Source organism: Anoplopoma fimbria, unplaced genomic scaffold (genome assembly GCF_027596085.1).
Source record: "Anoplopoma fimbria isolate UVic2021 breed Golden Eagle Sablefish unplaced genomic scaffold, Afim_UVic_2022 Un_contig_11189_pilon_pilon, whole genome shotgun sequence".
Lineage (NCBI taxonomy): Eukaryota > Metazoa > Chordata > Actinopteri > Perciformes > Anoplopomatidae > Anoplopoma > Anoplopoma fimbria.
This window is the reverse complement of record NW_026550674.1, coordinates 24,147-42,428: the sequence shown is the minus strand read 5'-3', so window position 1 is coordinate 42,428 and position 18,282 is coordinate 24,147. Positions and strand designations below refer to the sequence as shown.

The 18,282-nt window shown below is 39.3% G+C and overlaps 3 protein-coding genes and 1 pseudogene across 3 annotated transcripts; all 4 read left to right on the top strand.

Annotated features, from left to right (window-relative positions):
- The first annotated feature begins 9 nt into the window (after positions 1-9).
- Positions 10-1,546, top strand: LOC129115155 (interferon-induced GTP-binding protein Mx-like). The gene is made up of 4 exons (XM_054626848.1): positions 10-91; positions 197-273; positions 347-607; positions 1,029-1,546. The coding sequence occupies exons 1-4, from the start codon at positions 28-30 to the stop codon at positions 1,239-1,241; spliced, it is 615 nt and encodes a 204-aa protein (XP_054482823.1). The 5' UTR covers positions 10-27; the 3' UTR covers positions 1,242-1,546.
- A 2,198-nt stretch (positions 1,547-3,744) lies between these two features.
- LOC129115158 (interferon-induced GTP-binding protein Mx-like) lies at positions 3,745-9,648 on the top strand. The gene is made up of 12 exons (XM_054626851.1): positions 3,745-3,956; positions 4,951-5,088; positions 5,220-5,374; positions 5,524-5,662; positions 5,753-5,951; positions 6,045-6,123; positions 6,215-6,337; positions 6,430-6,575; positions 6,801-6,958; positions 7,064-7,140; positions 7,214-7,474; positions 7,897-9,648. Exons 1-12 carry the CDS (start codon positions 3,770-3,772, stop codon positions 8,293-8,295), a joined length of 2,061 nt encoding a protein of 686 aa, XP_054482826.1. The 5' UTR covers positions 3,745-3,769; the 3' UTR covers positions 8,296-9,648.
- A 1,117-nt stretch (positions 9,649-10,765) lies between these two features.
- Positions 10,766-15,643, top strand: LOC129115157 (interferon-induced GTP-binding protein Mx-like; annotated as a pseudogene).
- Positions 15,644-16,815: 1,172 nt separating this feature from the next.
- Positions 16,816-18,194, top strand: LOC129115152 (interferon-induced GTP-binding protein Mx-like). The gene is made up of 7 exons (XM_054626845.1): positions 16,816-16,859; positions 16,991-17,030; positions 17,181-17,319; positions 17,410-17,608; positions 17,702-17,780; positions 17,872-17,994; positions 18,087-18,194. The coding sequence occupies exons 1-7, from the start codon at positions 16,816-16,818 to the stop codon at positions 18,192-18,194; spliced, it is 732 nt and encodes a 243-aa protein (XP_054482820.1).
- The last annotated feature ends 88 nt before the right edge of the window (positions 18,195-18,282 follow it).

The following is an 18,282-nucleotide window of genomic DNA, read 5'->3' as shown; positions in this document are numbered from 1 at the left end:
TTCATAAACTTTAAGACCTTTGAGGACATGGTCAAGGAGCAGATCAAACAGCTGGAAGGACCTGCTGTCCTGAAACTCAAGGAAGTGGGAGGCATGTCAGATTATGATTTTACGATGATTGCAAGCTTGCTGAATATGTTACACCTTCAAGATATTATTAGATCTTGTATTGTCTGATTTGTATTTTGTTTTTTAGACATTGTGACAAAAGAGCTATTTAAGTTGGCACAGAGCAGCCTTGTTGGATTTCCTAACCTCATCAAAACAGCTCAGGTATAATTTTCATTGCCCATATATATAACTGAACATTGTTGAATATTTACTGCTAATTTTGTATGTCCTGTAGATGAAGATCGAAGCCATCAGAAAGGAGAAGGAGACTGCAGCAGAGTCCATGCTGAGGACTCAGTTTAAGATGGAATTGATTGTTTACACTCAGGACAGCACATACAGCAAGAAGTTAGGGAAGCGTAAGAGGGAAGATGAACAGAACGGTTTCCCTTTCGGCAATGGTATACCAGTGAAGACAAGCACCAGCTCCACTCCTAGCAATGACAGTGGGGCCACCGTGAAAGAGATGATTAAACACCTGAAATCCTATTACCAAGTAAGTGTAATCTACATGCTGTACATTTTTTTGTTTTTTTATTTCATACATCACACATTTAACTACGGTAAAAGGTCGGTAAGATAAAGTACATTTGAATCTGCACCTCCTCCCATTGCATTAACGATCTCCTTTTTCCTTGTTTTGAAGGTGGCGTTTAAATGTATATTATTATCAGACTAAGTAAGGTACATGGTTCAAATGTTATTTTGTTAGCAGCTAAATATATACATATACTGTGTGGATCGGGGGTATGAATATCAGTAGAAAAGAAATGACATGGAAAATGAAGCAGAGCAGATCATTTCTAACAACTTTCGGTATAAACCATGTACATTAACGGTATAAACCAAATACCCATATCTTTGTTACATTGACAGATATAGCGTGATACTCTAACTTTCTCCTTTCTAAACCGCAGATTGCTGGCCAGCGTCTGGCGGACCAGATCCCACTGGTAATCCGCTACCAGATGTTGCAGGAGTCTGCTGTGCAGCTGCAGAGGGAGATGCTGCAGATGTTTCAAGACAAGGAGAAAACAGAGTCGCTGCTTCACGAGGACTCTGGCATAGGAACCAAAAGAATCCACCTTCAGAACCGCCTTGAGCGGTTGTCAAAGGCACGCGCGTGTTGACTGACTTTAGTATGAACACATACAACTTCAACCAAGGGCGTAGGTTTGACCTCAACATTGGAAGGGACACAATGACCCACGCCCCACCCCCCACATCCACCCCTGTGTGTGTGACCTCTGCAAAAAAACATTCAAAAAAGAGGACTGTTTAATTCTGACAACCAACTGGTTTATTAACAAACCATCTTAGATCTGTATAAACATTTCAATAAAGTATAGACAGGAACAGATCAAAGACTAAAATAATGTAAAACAAATTAAATTAGTTTGTAATAGAGAGAAGAAAGAAACAACAATATTTCAGTTTTTTTGACATCCAACATCATCATCAATTATTAGATTCAACCAGATTCACTATATGATCTTATTTCCTTTTCTATTCAGTAGTATTATTTGTTTTCTTTGGCAGAAAGAGGGCTGCAAATGCCTTAATGAAGGCCTGTACATACCTGGTAGAGTTCCAGAGATAGTTCAGGCCTGACAGCATGATTTTGTTTCTTCAGCTTGACAAATACATTCATGGTTGTGGATTGGGTTTATTATTTGTCACATTGGGTTTTGAGATTAGAATCAATATGTCCAAGTTATCTATTTGATACAACCAGAATATGTGAACATGTCATTGTAACAGAGAATCCTCTTAAAACTGGAAGTTACAATCAAAAAAGCTGTTTAAGTCATCAATTAACTAACCTGCATGTCTTTGGAACCGGAGAACCCGGAGAGAACCCACGCTGACATGCATAACAAGGATGAATGAACCCGAAACAGTGCAACCAACATGGTTAGAATCAATATGAGTTTCTATTTGATACAACCAGAATATGTGAACATGTCATTGTAACAGAGAATCCTCTTAAAACTGGAAGTTACAATCAAAAAAGTGTTTAAGCCCTATAAACTGTCATCATAACAAGGATGAATGAGAAGCATTGGGTGAGGCAGTGAGAACCAATGCTATTATTTTGAGTTTTTTTAATGTTTCTTAATTTAAATGCCCTGTCGCATATTCAACATATACATTTAAACAGACGTACACCATTTCATGGTGTACACATGGCTTAACAATAAACAATCCAAGCATTGTGTCTACGAGTGAGTGCATTGTGATAGCAACATTCCCTCTGTTGTTGTGATGCATCAAATGCATTTTGTAAAAAAGGCACCAGGACTTAGAGAAAGAGTTGCAAATACTATTTTAACAAGCACTGTTTCGGAAGAGCGCCATTGTATTGATGAAGAAATGCACAAGAAATGTATGCTCACAACTCCTTTTCTTTTTACTGTAAAATAATAAAGAACAAATAAAAGAAGAAGAAAAAACGTATATTTCCTATTGTCATCAATTATTTAGTCAATGGGTTTTTCAGTAGTCATGAATTAAAATGAACATTGTGATTTCATAATGTTTTATTCCTAGCAGCCTACGTGCGGTTTGATTTATGTAGCAGAGCATTATGTATATTTTGCATTATGTTTCTCCATCATCCCTCCGAGGACAAAGAGCCAGTGTTACCAGCAGGACTTTGATGAAAAGTAAACTGGTATAGAAGTATACTTTGTAATTTAAAAGATGATTACCTGGGAATGTTATACATTATATGACCATACTGCATCAGAGCTTAACATAGCCTACACAGGCGGTTAGCACTGGTCATCCTATGTTGCATGAATATTTTTCCCTGGTTGATGTTTAGTTTAGTTTAGTTTTTATTTGTGCAAATAAACAAGATTAAAAAAAGGCAAAAGATTTGCATTGACATACATAGATGCACGGGTGGGACAAAAGAAACCCCTCAAGGGCTTATTAAGGATGTCCACCTGACATTAAAATACAATAAGGTAAAGAAAATAAAGTAAAAGAAAAGAAAAGACAAACAAAAGTAAAATTATAGAGATAAAACAACTACAAAGTCATTTTACAAAAATGAGAATACATTTGAGTAAAAGTAAAAAAGCAAAGTAAAGATATAACTAACAAGCAAAAAGACAATACAGCATACATTCAGTTTATCATATTATCATAGGCTTTTAAAATTAGGTACATTTTAAGATATTTTTTGAAAGTAGCTAAAGATGAGTGTTTACGTAGAGTAGCTGGAAAACTGTTCCAAACGACTGGACCTCTGTCCCTAATAGAAAACTGTCCCAGATTTGTTCTGAAAAATTGCCGGTGAAGGAGATCTAAAGATCTGGTCTGATGACTATGGATCTGTGACCTGGTTATAAAAAAACTGTTAAAAGAAGAAGGAAGTAAATTATTGAAAAACTGGAAACAAAAGTGCCGATCTGAAGAGTATTCACATCATATATGCTTAGCAACTCCAGATTCCGAAATGATGTCTGATGTCTCAACGTGAACCGGTAAGTTAAATGAAAGTCAAGGAAACGAAACCTATCTTTACTTTCATTTCCTTACTCCTGAAGAATCCGCTTGTTCATCAGTTGAACTCAAGTGTCGGCATCATAGCAGCTGCTATTTTATTCAAATGTCCCTGTTTCTTTCCAGGATTCAAGCAGTCTTCACCATGAACACCCTGAACCAACAGTACGAGGAGAAGGTGCGTCCCTGCATTGACCTCATTGACTCTCTTCGCTCTCTGGGTGTAGAGAAGGACTTGGCGCTGCCTGCTATCGCCGTGATTGGAGACCAAAGCTCGGGGAAGAGCTCCGTGTTGGAGGCGCTGTCAGGGGTGGCTCTGCCAAGAGGGAGCGGTGAGTTTTATGAACTGAAAAACAACAATATTATTTGAATTTCTCAACATTTGGATTCTCAAATCAACACAACTGAAAATATAAGTCTGTTTCGGCCCGTCAGCAAATAAAGCATTAACCTTTAGCTGGTGTCTGGTTTTGTCCCTTTGTTATGGAGAGTGATGTAATGACTCCAAATGATGGATGTTCAACATTAAATCTAGGTTGTGTGTTGCCTGACACAAAGTGACATTTGTCGAATTAAGGAAGTCTCAAAACTTGCATGTCTGGTACAGCAGGTTTAAATGAAAGCACCATGCCAACACCACATCAAAAAAAAAAAAAAAATGCAAAACAGCAAGAATGCCACAAACCAAATGGAGCTCGACAAGATATCTGTGTTTTTTACTTAGAAATGAGAGAAAGCAGGGTTAGCCCATGGCTGACCATGGAGCACAGCATCCCTGGTTTGAGTTCAGCTGGGGTATCTCTCTCTCCCTTGTTTCCTGAGAGGGAGTGCTCAGTTAAGGGCTCAGTATGCTTGTAAAGAACCAACTGACGCAGGTGAAAGAATGCATTTTCCTAACAGGATTCAGTTTTTTGTGATGATTTATTTAACAAAAAAAAAACAAGCAACCAAACAAATGAACAAAGAAAATCCTTTCGCTGCCTCTCCTGCTCTGGTAAAAAACCATAGGCGCTCACTGGTGGATGCTGGTCCTGTACCTGCCTACTCCTATATATTAACCACAGGTGCCCACAATGTTACCCAATTCATAAACAAACTAAAAACTAAGTATACTAAACAACGACAAAAAACAACTAAACTAAACTAAACGACTATTAAACGAAAAAGCTATCGAAATATGTCAAAAATCAAACCTAATTAAGCACACATCTAGAATAATTAAACAATAGTACTTATTGATAAAATAACTAAATACAATCAGTGTTATGATTTCAAAAAGCAAAGTTTATTTATGTCTTCATCATCACTTACTCTTCATTAATTCAGGCATTGTGACAAGATGTCCTCTCGAACTGAAGATGAAGAGAAAGAAAGAAGGAGAGGAGTGGTACGGGAAGATAAGCTACCAGAACCATGAAGAAGAGATAGAAGATCCTGTACTTGTGGAGAAAATGATAAGAGACGGTACAGTATGAACTAATTTTTAATGTTACTATCAAAAGCCAAATATTGTTGGATCTTCTGATTTTCTTTTAAGAAGAAGTGATCAGCACTTCCGCCCTGTACTCGTCAAACATCATGTCCTTTCTCTACAGCCCAGGAAAATTTGGCCGGGGTCGGGGTGGGGATCAGTGATGATCTCATCAGTCTGGAGATCGCCTCTCCTGATGTCCCAGACCTGACGCTCATTGACCTGCCCGGCATCACCAGGGTGGCTGTAAAGGGACAACCTGAGAACATTGGAGACCAGGTATGCTAGTTCAGTGTCCCCAAAACATGTTTTCATAGACACAATTTATTTGGTGGAAAGTTGAAAAGTAATGACAGTGAGATCTGTGGTAGTGATTTAGTAGTTCTATGATAAATAACATTATAACAACTGAAATTAATATTTTTCAGATAAAGAAACTGATCCAGAAGTTTATAACAAAACAAGAGACCATCAGCTTGGTGGTTGTTCCATCCAACGTGGACATAGCAACCACAGAGGCTTTGAAGATGGCACAGGAGGTGGATCCCAATGGAGACAGGACTTTGGGTAAATGGGGCTGATTCTAGTAAAGCAACACTTGGACAAATTACTTGACTTTTAGATAGTTTACTGTCTGTTTGCCTTTTTCTCTCTCAGGTATCTTGACCAAGCCTGACCTGGTGGACAAAGGCACGGAAGAGTCCGTGGTGGAAATAGTCCGTAATGAGGTCATCCACCTGAAGAAGGGCTACATGATTGTCAAGTGCAGGGGACAGAAGGAGATCACAGAGAGGGTGTCTCTGACTGAAGCAATAGAAAGAGAGAAAGCCTTCTTCAACGATCATGTGCATTTCAAGTGAGTTCATTATTTTTGGAGTAATTATGCAAACAATGACTTGCAGTAGAATAGGTTGTGTCATTTTTACTCAGTAATTTTGTATTGTGGTAGGATTCTCTACGATGAAGGCCGTGCCACTGTTCCTAAACTGGCAGAAAAACTCACCCTTGAGCTGGTGCATCATATCAAGGTAAACGCTTCTCAGCGGTTCACCAAAGTGGTTCCCTATGGATTACTTTGCCCATTTCAGGTGTTAAAATTCTGACACTGGTGATTTTCAGAGATCTCTGCCTCAACTGGAAGAGCAGATAAAGATGAAACTAGCACAGACTCAGGCAGAGCTGGACAAATATGGCAGTGGACCCCCAGCTGAGGCCGCTGAGAGACTCTGTTTCCTCATTGATGTGAGTTTACTATCTGTCACTTACTAAACACTGCACCGCCTCCATTTGATTTAATTCGCACACTTCTTTTATCTGAACCTGTTTTATTTTAGAGAGTGGCGGCGTTTACAAAGGATGCTATCAGTCTCACCACAGGGGAGGAGATCAAATTTGGAGGCAGGCTCAACATGTTTGCCAAACTCAGAAAAGAGTTTGCGGATTGGAAAGATATCATAGTGTGCTCTGGGATAACATGTAAGTGCATCAAAAACCTGGTCATCGCGTAATGTCTTTGCTGTGGTTTCCAAAAAATAATAATCTAAAGTGTAAACTATGGAGTAAGATATTGAAAAAATGATTTTTTTAAATGCCATTTTCCATCTCAGTAAAAACAAAGTGCTCCAGACTGCTGTATAGAGCACTGCTAACCAAGTGTGAACCTTCTTTGTGTCCACTTTTCTTCACAAATTCATCCCTATTGAAGTCAACCGAATATTGAGAGAGAAGTGACTCAGTATGAACAAAAGTACCGCGGAAGAGAACTGCCCGGGTTCATAAACTTTAAGACCTTTGAGGACATGGTCAAGGAGCAGATCAAACAGCTGGAAGGACCTGCTGTCCTGAAACTCAAGGAAGTGGGAGGCATGTCAGATTATGATTTTACGATGATTGCAAGCTTGCTGAATATGTTACACCTTCAAGATATTATTAGATCTTGTATTGTCTGATTTGTATTTTGTTTTTTAGACATTGTGACAAAAGAGCTATTTAAGTTGGCACAGAGCAGCCTTGTTGGATTTCCTAACCTCATCAAAACAGCTCAGGTATAATTTTCATTGCCCATATATATAACTGAACATTGTTGAATATTTACTGCTAATTTTGTATGTCCTTTAGATGAAGATCGAAGCCATCAGAAAGGAGAAGGAGACTGCAGCAGAGTCCATGCTGAGGACTCAGTTTAAGATGGAATTGATTGTTTACACTCAGGACAGCACATACAGCAAGAAGTTAGGGAAGCGTAAGAGGGAAGATGAACAGAACGGTTTCCCTTTCGGCAATGGTATACCAGTGAAGACAAGCACCAGCTCCACTCCTAGCAATGACAGTGGGGCCACCGTGAAAGAGATGATTAAACACCTGAAATCCTATTACCAAGTAAGTGTAATCTACATGCTGTACATTTTTTTGTTTTTTTATTTCATACATCACACATTTAACTACGGTAAAAAGGTCGGTAAGATAAAGTACATTTGAATCTGCACCTCCTCCCATTGCATTAACGATCTCCTTTTTCCTTGTTTTGAAGGTGGCGTTTAAATGTATATTATTATCAGACTAAGTAAGGTACATGGTTCAAATGTTATTTTGTTAGCAGCTAAATATATACATATACTGTGTGGATCGGGGGTATGAATATCAGTAGAAAAGAAATGACATGGAAAATGAAGCAGAGCAGATCATTTCTAACAACTTTCGGTATAAACCATGTACATTAACGGTATAAACCAAATACCCATATCTTTGTTACATTGACAGATATAGCGTGATACTCTAACTTTTTCCTTTCTAAACCGCAGATTGCTGGCCAGCGTCTGGCGGACCAGATCCCGCTGGTAATCCGCTACCAGATGTTGCAGGAGTCTGCTGTGCAGCTGCAGAGGGAGATGCTGCAGATGTTTCAAGACAAGGAGAAAACAGAGTCGCTGCTTCACGAGGACTCTGGCATAGGAACCAAAAGAATCCACCTTCAGAACCGCCTTGAGCGGTTGTCAAAGGCACGCGCGGTGTTGACTGACTTTAGTATGAACACATACAACTTCAACCAAGGGCGTAGGTTTGACCTCAACATTGGAAGGGACACAATGACCCACGCCCACCCCCACATCCACCCCTGTGTGTGTGACCTCTGCAAAAAAATGTTCAAAAAAGACTGTTTAATTCTGACAACCAACTGGTTTATTAACAAACCATCTTAGATCTGTATAAACATTTCAATAAAGTATAGACAGGAACAGATCAAAGACTAAAATAATGTAAAACAAATTAAATTAGTTTGTAATAGAGAGAAGAAAGAAACAACAATATTTCAGTTTTTTTTGCATCCAACATCATCATCAATTATTAGATTCAACCAGATTCACTATATGATCTTATTTCCTTTTCTATTCAGTAGTATTATTTGTTTTCTTTGGCAGAAAGAGGGCTGCAAATGCCTTAATGAAGGCCTGTACATACCTGGTAGAGTTCCAGAGATAGTTCAGGCCTGACAGCATGATTTTGTTTCTTCAGCTTGACAAATACATTCATGGTTGTGGATTGGGTTTATTATTTGTCACATTGGGTTTTGAAATTAGAATCAATATGTCCAAGTTATCTATTTGATACAACCAGAATATGTGAACATGTCTGAGATCCATCCATCCATCTTCCGTAACCGCTTATCCAGTTAAGGGTCGCAGGGGTGCTGGAGCCGATCCCAGTTGTCAATGGGCGAAGGCAGGTCGCCAGTCTGTCACAGGGCTGACATATAGAGACAGACAACCACTCACACTCACATTCACACCTACGGGCAATTTCAGAGTCATCAATTAACCTAACCTGCATGTCTTTGGACTGTGGGAGGAAGCCGGAGAACCCGGAGAGAACCCACGCTGACACGGGGAGAACATGCAAACTCCACACAGAAGGTTGTCCAGCCCGGGAATTGAACCCGGGCCCCTCTTGCTGTGAGGCGACAGTGCTAACCACTACACCACCGTGCAGCCCGGGTTTTGAGATTTGATACAACCAGAATATGTGAACATGTCATTGTAACAGAGAATCCTCTTAAAACTGGAAGTTACAATCAAAAAAGTGTTTAAGCCCTATAAACCACATAAGTCATCATAACAAGGATGAATGAGAAGCATTGCACCAACATGGTGAGGCTAGTGAGAACCAGACTTGGACTATTATTTTGGCAGTAATGAATGAGTTTTTAATGTTTCTTAATTTAAATGCCCTGTCGCATATTCAACATATACATTTAAAGAGACGTACACCATTTCATGGTGTACACATGGCTTAACAATAAACAATCAAAGCATTGTGTCTACGAGTGAGTGCATTGTGATAGCAACATTCCCTCTGTTGTTGTGATGCATCAAATGCATTTTGTAAAAAAGGCACCAGGACTTAGAGAAAGAGTTGCAAATACTATTTTAACAAGCACTGTTTCGGAAGAGCGCCATTGTATTGATGAAGAAATGCACAAGAAATGTATGCTCACAACTCCTTTTCTTTTTACTGTAAAATAATAAAGAACAAATAAAAGAAGAAGAAAAAACGTATATTTCCTATTGTCATCAATTATTTAGTCAATGGGTTTTACAGTAGTCATGAATTAAAATGAACATTGTGATTTCATAATGTTTTATTCCTAGCAGCCTACGTGCGGTTTGATTTATGTAGCAGAGCATTATGTATATTTTGCATTATGTTTCTCCATCATCCCTCCGAGGACAAAGAGCCAGTGTTACCAGCAGGACTTTGATGAAAAGTAAACTGGTATAGAAGTATACTTTGTAATTTAAAAGATGATTACCTGGGAATGTTATACATTATATGACCATACTGCATCAGAGCTTAACATAGCCTACACAGGCGGTTAGCACTGGTCATCCTATGTTGCATGAATATTTTTCCCTGGTTGATGTTTAGTTTAGTTTAGTTTTTATTTGTGCAAATAAACAAGATTAAAAAAAGGCAAGAAGATTTGCATAGACATACATAGATGCACGGGTGGGACAAAAGAAACCCCGAAGGGCTTATTAAGGATGTCCACCTGACATTAAAATACAATAAGGTAAAGAAAATAAAGTAAAAGAAAAGAAAAGACAAACAAAAGTAAAATTATAGAGATAAAACAACTACAAAGTCATTTTACAAAAATGAGAATACATTTGAGTAAAAGTAAAAAAGCAAAGTAAAGATATAACTAACAAGCAAAAAGACAATACAGCATACATTCAGTTTATCATATTATCATAGGCTTTTAAAATTAGGTACATTTTAAGATATTTTTTGAAAGTAGCTAAAGATGAGTGTTTACGTAGAGTAGCTGGAAAACTGTTCCAAACGACTGGACCTCTGTCCCTAATAGAAAACTGTCCCAGATTTGTTCTGAAAAATTGCCGGTGAAGGAGATCTACAGATCTGGTCTGATGACTATGGATCTGTGACCTGGTTATAAAAAAAACTGTTAAAAGAAGAAGGAAGTAAATTATTGAAAAACTGGAAAACAAAAGTGCCGATCTGAAGAGTATTCACATCATATATGCTTAGCAACTCCAGATTCCGAAATGATGTCTGATGTCTCAACGTGAACCGGTAAGTTAAATGAAAGTCAAGGAAACGAAACCTGTCTTTACTTTCATTTCCTTACTCTTCTGCATCCCCGAAGAATCCGCTTGTTCATCAGTTGAACTCAAGTGTCGGCATCATAGCAGCTGCTATTTTATTCAGTTTCTTTCCAGGATTCAAGCAGTCTTCACCATGAACACCCTGAACCAACAGTACGAGGAGAAGGTGCGTCCCTGCATTGACCTCATTGACTCTCTTCGCTCTCTGGGTGTAGAGAAGGACTTGGCGCTGCCTGCTATCGCCGTGATTGGAGACCAAAGCTCGGGGAAGAGCTCCGTGTTGGAGGCGCTGTCAGGGGTGGCTCTGCCAAGAGGGAGCGGTGAGTTTTATGAACTGAAAAACAACAATATTATTTGAATTTCTCAACATTTGGATTCTCAAATCAACACAACTGAAAATATAAGTCTGTTTCGGCAAGTCAGCAAATAAAGCATTAACCTTTAGCTGGTGTCTGGTTTTGTCCCTTTGTTATGGAGAGTGATGTAATGACTCCAAATGATGGATGTTCAACATTAAATCTAGGTTGTGTGTTGCCTGACACAAAGTGACATTTGTCGAATTAAGGAAGTCTCAAAACTTGCATGTCTGGTACAGCAGGTTTAAATGAAAGCACCATGCCAACACCACAACAAAAAAAAAAAAAAAAATGCAAAACAGCAAGAATGCCACAAACCAAATGGAGCTCGACATGATATCTGTGTTATTTACTTAGAAATGAGAGAAAGCAGGGTTAGCCCATGGCTGACCATGGAGCACAGCATCCCTGGTTTGAGTTCAGCTGGGGTATCTCTCTCCCCTTGTTTCCTGAGAGGGAGTGCTCAGTTAAGGGCTCAGTATGCTTGTAAAGAACCAACTGACGCAGGTGAAAGAATGCATTTTCCTAACAGGATTCAGTTTTTTGTGATGATTTATTTAACAAAAAAAAAAAACAAGCAACCAAACAAATGAACAAAGAAAATCCTTTCGCTGCCTCTCCTGCTCTGGTAAAAAACCATAGGCGCTCACTGGTGGATGCTGGTCCTGTACCTGCCTACTCCTATATATTAACCACAGGTGCCCACAATGTTACCCAATTCATAAACAAACTAAAAACTAAGTATACTAAACAACGACAAAAAACAACTAAACTAAACTAAACGACTATTAAACGAAAAGCTATCGAAATATGTCAAAAATCAAACCTAATTAAGCACACATCTAGAATAATTAAACAATAGTACTTATTGATAAAATAACTAAATACAATCAGTGTTATGATTTCAAAAAGCAAAGTTTATTTATGTCTTCATCATCACTTACTCTTCATTAATTCAGGCATTGTGACAAGATGTCCTCTCGAACTGAAGATGAAGAGAAAGAAAGAAGGAGAGGAGTGGTACGGGAAGATAAGCTACCAGGACCATGAAGAAGAGATAGAAGATCCTGTACTTGTGGAGAAAATGATAAGAGAAGGTACAGTATGAACTATTTTTTAATGTTACTATCAAAAGCCAAATATTGTTGGATCTTCTGATTTTCTTTTAAGAAGAAGTGATCAGCACTTCCGCCCTGTACTCGTCAAACATCATGTCCTTTCTCTACAGCCCAGGAAAATTTGGCCGGGGTCGGGGTGGGATCAGTGATGATCTCATCAGTCTGGAGATCGCCTCTCCTGATGTCCCAGACCTGACGCTCATTGACCTGCCCGGCATCACCAGGGTGGCTGTAAAGGGACAACCTGAGAACATTGGAGACCAGGTATGCTAGTTCAGTGTCCCCAAAACATTGTTTTCATAGACACAATTTATTTGGTGGAAAGTTGAAAAGTAATGACAGTGAGATCTGTGGTAGTGATTTAGTAGTTCTATGATAAATAACATTATAACAACTGAAATTAATATTTTTCAGATAAAGAGACTGATCCAGAAGTTTATAACAAAACAAGAGACCATCAGCTTGGTGGTTGTTCCATCCAACGTGGACATAGCAACCACAGAGGCTTTGAAGATGGCACAGGAGGTGGATCCCGATGGAGACAGGACTTTGGGTAAATGGGGCTGATTCTAGTAAAGCAACACTTGGACAAGTTACTTGACTTTTAGATAGTTTACTGTCTGTTTGCCTTTTTCTCTCTCAGGTATCTTGACCAAGCCTGACCTGGTGGACAAAGGCACGGAAGAGTCCGTGGTGGAAATAGTCCGTAATGAGGTCATCCACCTGAAGAAGGGCTACATGATTGTCAAATGCAGGGGACAGAAGGAGATCACAGAGAGGGTGTCTCTGACTGAAGCAATAGAAAGAGAGAAAGCCTTCTTCAATGATCATGTGCATTTCCAGTAAGTTGATTTTTGGGGGGGGATTGTAACCCATTTTTTCATGCTGAATTATTAGTGCTGTGATTTGTGTTATACATATAATATATGATACTTAATAGCTATTTTCTTGTTGCTGAAGGACTCTCTACGATGAAGACCATGCCACTATTCCTAAACTGGCTGAGAAACTCACTCTTGAGCTGGTGCATCACATTGAGGTGAGTACTTACGCCGATAAATTAACAGTGTTCTACAGGTTAACTCGCTTACTTAAGTTGTTTAAATTATGACCCATGTTTAATTTGCAGAGATCTCTTCCACGACTGGAAGAGCAGATAGAGGAGAAACTAGCACAGACTCAAGCAGAGCTGGAGAGATATGGCAGTGGACCCCCATCTGACCCAGCTGAAAGACTCATCTTCCTCATTGATGTGAGCTCCCTCACTCTTCATAACTTTCACCTGGCTACAACAACAAATGCTCATGTATGATTTGTCTTTCTCATGTGTGTGTGCTGCAGAAAGTGACATCATTCACACAGGATGCCATGAGTCTGACTACAGGAGAAGAGCTCAAGTGTGGAGACAAGCTCAATGTCTTTTCTTCACTCAGAAGAGAGTTTGGGAAGTGGAATGCCCACCTGGACCACTCAGGAAATAACTGTATGTATGAGTTTTGATGTGGTCTACAGCTGTCCACCAGCAGGACTCTGAAATATAATTTTGTGTGTTGCAGTTAACGAGAGAATTGAGAGAGAGGTGGAGGGATATGAAGAGAGGTACCGTGGAAGAGAACTGCCGGGCTTCATCAACTACAAGACCTTTGAGGTCATGGTCAAGGAGCAGATCAAACAGCTGGAAGAACCGGCTGTCAAGAAACTCAAGGATATAGGCGGTGAGGATTAGAGGTGTAAGATTGAATATAGGACAGAATTATCCAGTAATTATTTTTCTTTAATATTAACGTTTTCTCTTGATACTGTACAGCCACCAGTGAAGTGCTCGATGGAGATGTAACTGCTTTATCTTCTTGTATCTCCATTTCTTCCAGACGTTGTTAGGAAGGTGTTCATTCAGCTGGCCCACAGTAGCTTCATTGGATTTCCCAACCTCATTAAAACAGCCAAGGTATCCATCTTCTCTGAGTGTTAAGAAATGTAATTTGCATCATTTTTCTGTCGGTGTTAAGGCTGACCAGAATCGTATTTTCTAGACAAAGATCGAAGCCATCAGGCAGGAAAAAGAGTCCACTGCTGAATCCATGCTGAGAACCCAGTTCAAGATGGAGCTGCTTGTTTACTCTCAGGACAGGACCTACAGCAACAGTCTGAGTGACAGGAGGAAAGAAGAGGTTGATGAGGATGATGACAAACCAAAAAATCTCAACATTTATAAAGAAAGGACTATTATGTACAGCATGGATAATCGTGCAACACTTCAGGAGCTGATGTTGCACCTTCAATCATATTACAAAGTATGTTTTAATGCAGACCAATTATACCTGAACAAAACAATGACAGAAATGTTTAGACCCTTGTTCTGCTGTCGTTTCTCAAAATTTTCTTTCTTTTTCCTCTTTTAGATTGCCAGCCAGCGTCTGGCTGACCAGATCCCGCTGGTGATCCGCTACCAGATGTTGCAGGAGTCTGCTGTCCAGCTGCAGAGGGGGATGCTGCAGATGCTTCAGGACAAGGAGAATTTGGAGTTCTTTCTGAAGGAGGATTGTGACATTGGCACCCAGAGGGCTGGTTTGCAGAGTCGCCTTAAACGCCTCATGAAGGCCCGGGCTTTCCTGGTGGAGTTCTAGCAGAGATCAGGCATAGGCGTTGTTTGAACTGTAACGTTGGCGGTTCCCAAAATTCAACTTCATTTTTGTAATTCCGGTTCACAAGTTTCAAAGTCTATGGGAATTTAAAATTGGCTTTTAGATGCCTGAAATAAGGTCGTCATTGAGTGCGGAGTTGTTTTAAATGTACTGTCATCAGAACTTCTGTCATTCCAAGAGAAAAAAAAATCAAATGCCTGTTTTTTTTATATGGTAAAAATAGATCATAGGAGCACATTGTCTAAGTAACATACCATGTTTCTGTGATATCCCCAGTTCAATTACTGATTTGCCCTAGTTCATATGTTTGTAGTGGTTTCCTATTAATTGCTGGACCACTTTAATCAAACAGGTAGTATATTTTTCTGCAACTCATATTGTGCAAAACAATTTGACTTTAATTGTTTGTCTTATTTGGCATTCCATCTTCCTTTTACTTGTCAATCTAACAATCTGTTCTCTCAAAATAGGCATTGTCATTTTTCCATTTAGGGTTACATATTCTTAACATGAGCATTTAGTGACTTTAAAGAAAGTTTTACACAACATAAACAGATCTAATACTACTACAATCACTATGATGCTAATACTATTATGATCAAAATGATAATTACTAAAATCCTGATCTGTCCTCTTCTTGGACAGTATAGCAGCAGAGCATGAGCAGCTGCAGCTTCATGTTAAGATAGGCTGACCTGGGACCTGGTTAAATAGAACACTACATATTTCTGTCCCATGAATTAAACTAAAATATGAAACACACTTCTTTCATTTACCTTATAGTTCTTGGTACTGACTTGTAGCAGCGTGGTTCTTGATGGATGTCGAAAACTTTGTTGATCAAACCTGCTCACGACTACCCCCTTGTGGCTTTGGAGAAAATAGCAAAAACAATTCTAGTTTGACAGCAAAGCACAAGTTGTAATGTAATCCCTAATAATTCTAGAAATGTATTTCAGATATCCTAAACAGGTCATCAATAAACAAATGTGGTTTTTCACCCTGAGCAATTAACTTTCTGCATCAGTGATGTAAATAAAGCTGATTCAGCCCAGACTTCCAGTCCAACATCTGCCCCCCTGTAATGGTTATACACCTTTATTTCTGATAACCATTGATGAATGCTTTTCTCTAGGCAAATAACTCCAGAAGTTTATAACAAAACATGCAATGTGGACATAGCAACCACAGAGGCTTTGAAGATGGCACAGGAGGTGGATCCCATGGAGACAGGACTTTGGGTAAATGGGCCTGATTCTAGTTAAGCCATGTGTACAATATTTCATGGTGTACACATGGCTTAACAATAAACAATCAAAGCATTGTGTCTACGAGTGAGTGCATTGTGATAGCAACATTCCCTCTGTTGTTGTGATGCATCAAATGCATTTTGTAAAAAAGGCACCAGGACTTAGAGAAAGAGTTGCAAATACTATTTTAACAAGCACTGTTTCGGAAGAGCGCCATTGTATTGATGAAGAAATGCACAAGAAATGTATGCTCACAACTCCTTTTCTTTTTACTGTTATCTTGCAGGAGAATAATAAAGAACAAATAAAGAAGAAGAAAAAACGTAGATTTCCTATTGTCATCAATTATTTAGTCAATGGGTTTTTCAGTAGTCATGAATTAAAATGAACATTGTGATTTCATAATGTTTTATTCCTAGCAGCCTACGTGCGGTTTGATTTATGTAGCAGAGCATTATGTATATTTTGCATTATGTTTCTCCATCATCCCTCCGAGGACAAAGAGCCAGTGTTACCAGCAGGACTTTGATGAAAAGTAAACTGGTATAGAAGTATACTTTGTAATTTACCTCGTGCCTCATTCAAAAGATGATTACCTGGGAATGTTATACATTATATGACCATACTGCATCAGAGCAGTGTGTTCCCTGACACAAAGTGACATTTGTCGAATTAAGGAAGTCTCAAAACTTGCATGTCTGGTACAGCAGGTTTAAATGAAAGCACCATGCCAACACCACATCTGAGAGGGAGTGCTCAGTTAAGGGCTCAGTATGCTTGTAAAGAACCAACTGACGCAGGTGAAAGAATGCGTGTTCATCAATTGAACTCAAGTGTCGGCATCATAGCAGCTGCTATTTTATTCCTTCTTTAAACTCAGTTTAAAGAAGGAATACCACCAGGGTGGCTGTAAAGGGACAACCTGAGAACATTGGAGACCAGGTATGCTAGTTCAGTGTCCCCAAAACATTGTTTTCATAGACACAATTTATTTGGTGGAAAGTTGAAAAGTAATGACAGTGAGATCTGTGGTAGTGATTTAGTAGTTCTATGATAAATAACATTATAACAACTGAAATTAATATTTTTCAGATAAAGAGACTGATCCAGAAGTTTATAACAAAACAAGAAACCATCAGCTTGGTGGTTGTTCCATCCAACGTGGACATAGCAACCACAGAGGCTTTGAAGATGGCACAGGAGGTGGATCCCAATGGAGACAGGACTTTGGGTAAATGGGGCTGATTCTAGTAAAGCAACACTTGGAGAAATTACTTGACTTTTAGATAGTTTACTGTCTGTTTGCCTTTTTCTCTCTCAGGTATCTTGACCAAGCCTGACCTGGTGGACAAAGGCACGGAAGAGTCCGTGGTGGAAATAGTCCGTAATTTGGTCATCCACCTGAAGAAGGGCTACATGATTGTCAAGTGCAGGGTACAGAAGGAGATCACAGAGAGGGTGTCTCTGACTGAAGCAATAGAAAGAGAGAAAGCCTTCTTCAACGATCATGTACATTTCCAGTGAGTTCATTATTTTTGGAGTAATTATGCAAACAATGACTTGCAGTAGAATAGGTTGTGTAATTTTTACTCAGTAATTTTGTATTGTTGTAGGATTCTCTACGATGAAGGCCGTGCCACTGTTCCTAAACTGGCAGAAAAACTCACCCTTGAGCTGGTGCTTCATATCAAGGTAAACGCTTCTCAGCGGTTCACCAAAGTGGTTCCCTTTGGATTACTTTGCCCATTTCAGGTGTTAAAATTCTGACACTGGTGATTTTCAGAGATCTCTGCCTCAACTGGAAGAGCAGATAAAGATGAAACTAGCACAGACTCAGGCAGAGCTGGACAAATATGGCAGTGGACCCCCAGCTGAGGCCGCTGAGAGACTCTGTTTCCTCATTGATGTGAGTTTACTATCTGTCACTTACTAAACACTGCACCGCCTCCATTTGATTTAATTCGCACACTTCTTTTATCTGAACCTGTTTTATTTTAGAGAGTGGCGGCGTTTACAAAGGATGCTATCAGTCTCACCACAGGGGAGGAGATCAAATTTGGAGGCAGGCTCAACATGTTTGCCATACTCAGAAAAGAGTTTGCATGAATATTTTTCCCTGGTTGATGTCTCAACGTGAACCGGTAAGTTAAATGAAAGTCAAGGAAACGAAACCTGTCTTTACTTTCATTTCCTT

Bases quoted from the DNA above. Each gene is read 5' to 3' on its own strand.
- LOC129115155 (XM_054626848.1), top strand. From the start codon at position 28: ATGGTCAAGGAGCAGATCAAACAGCTGGAAGGACCTGCTGTCCTGAAA. The intron at 92-196 runs GCATGTCAGATT...TTTGTTTTTTAG, and splicing joins GAAACTCAAGGAAGTGGGAG to ACATTGTGACAAAAGAGCTA. The intron at 608-1,028 runs GTAAGTGTAATC...TCTAAACCGCAG, and splicing joins ACCTGAAATCCTATTACCAA to ATTGCTGGCCAGCGTCTGGC.
- LOC129115158 (XM_054626851.1), top strand. From the start codon at position 3,770: ATGAACACCCTGAACCAACAGTACGAGGAGAAGGTGCGTCCCTGCATT. The intron at 3,957-4,950 runs GTGAGTTTTATG...TCATTAATTCAG, and splicing joins GGCTCTGCCAAGAGGGAGCG to GCATTGTGACAAGATGTCCT. The intron at 6,124-6,214 runs GTAAACGCTTCT...GGTGATTTTCAG, and splicing joins AGCTGGTGCATCATATCAAG to AGATCTCTGCCTCAACTGGA.
- LOC129115152 (XM_054626845.1), top strand. From the start codon at position 16,816: ATGCCAACACCACATCTGAGAGGGAGTGCTCAGTTAAGGGCTCA. The intron at 17,609-17,701 runs GTGAGTTCATTA...GTATTGTTGTAG, and splicing joins AACGATCATGTACATTTCCA to GATTCTCTACGATGAAGGCC. The intron at 17,781-17,871 runs GTAAACGCTTCT...GGTGATTTTCAG, and splicing joins AGCTGGTGCTTCATATCAAG to AGATCTCTGCCTCAACTGGA.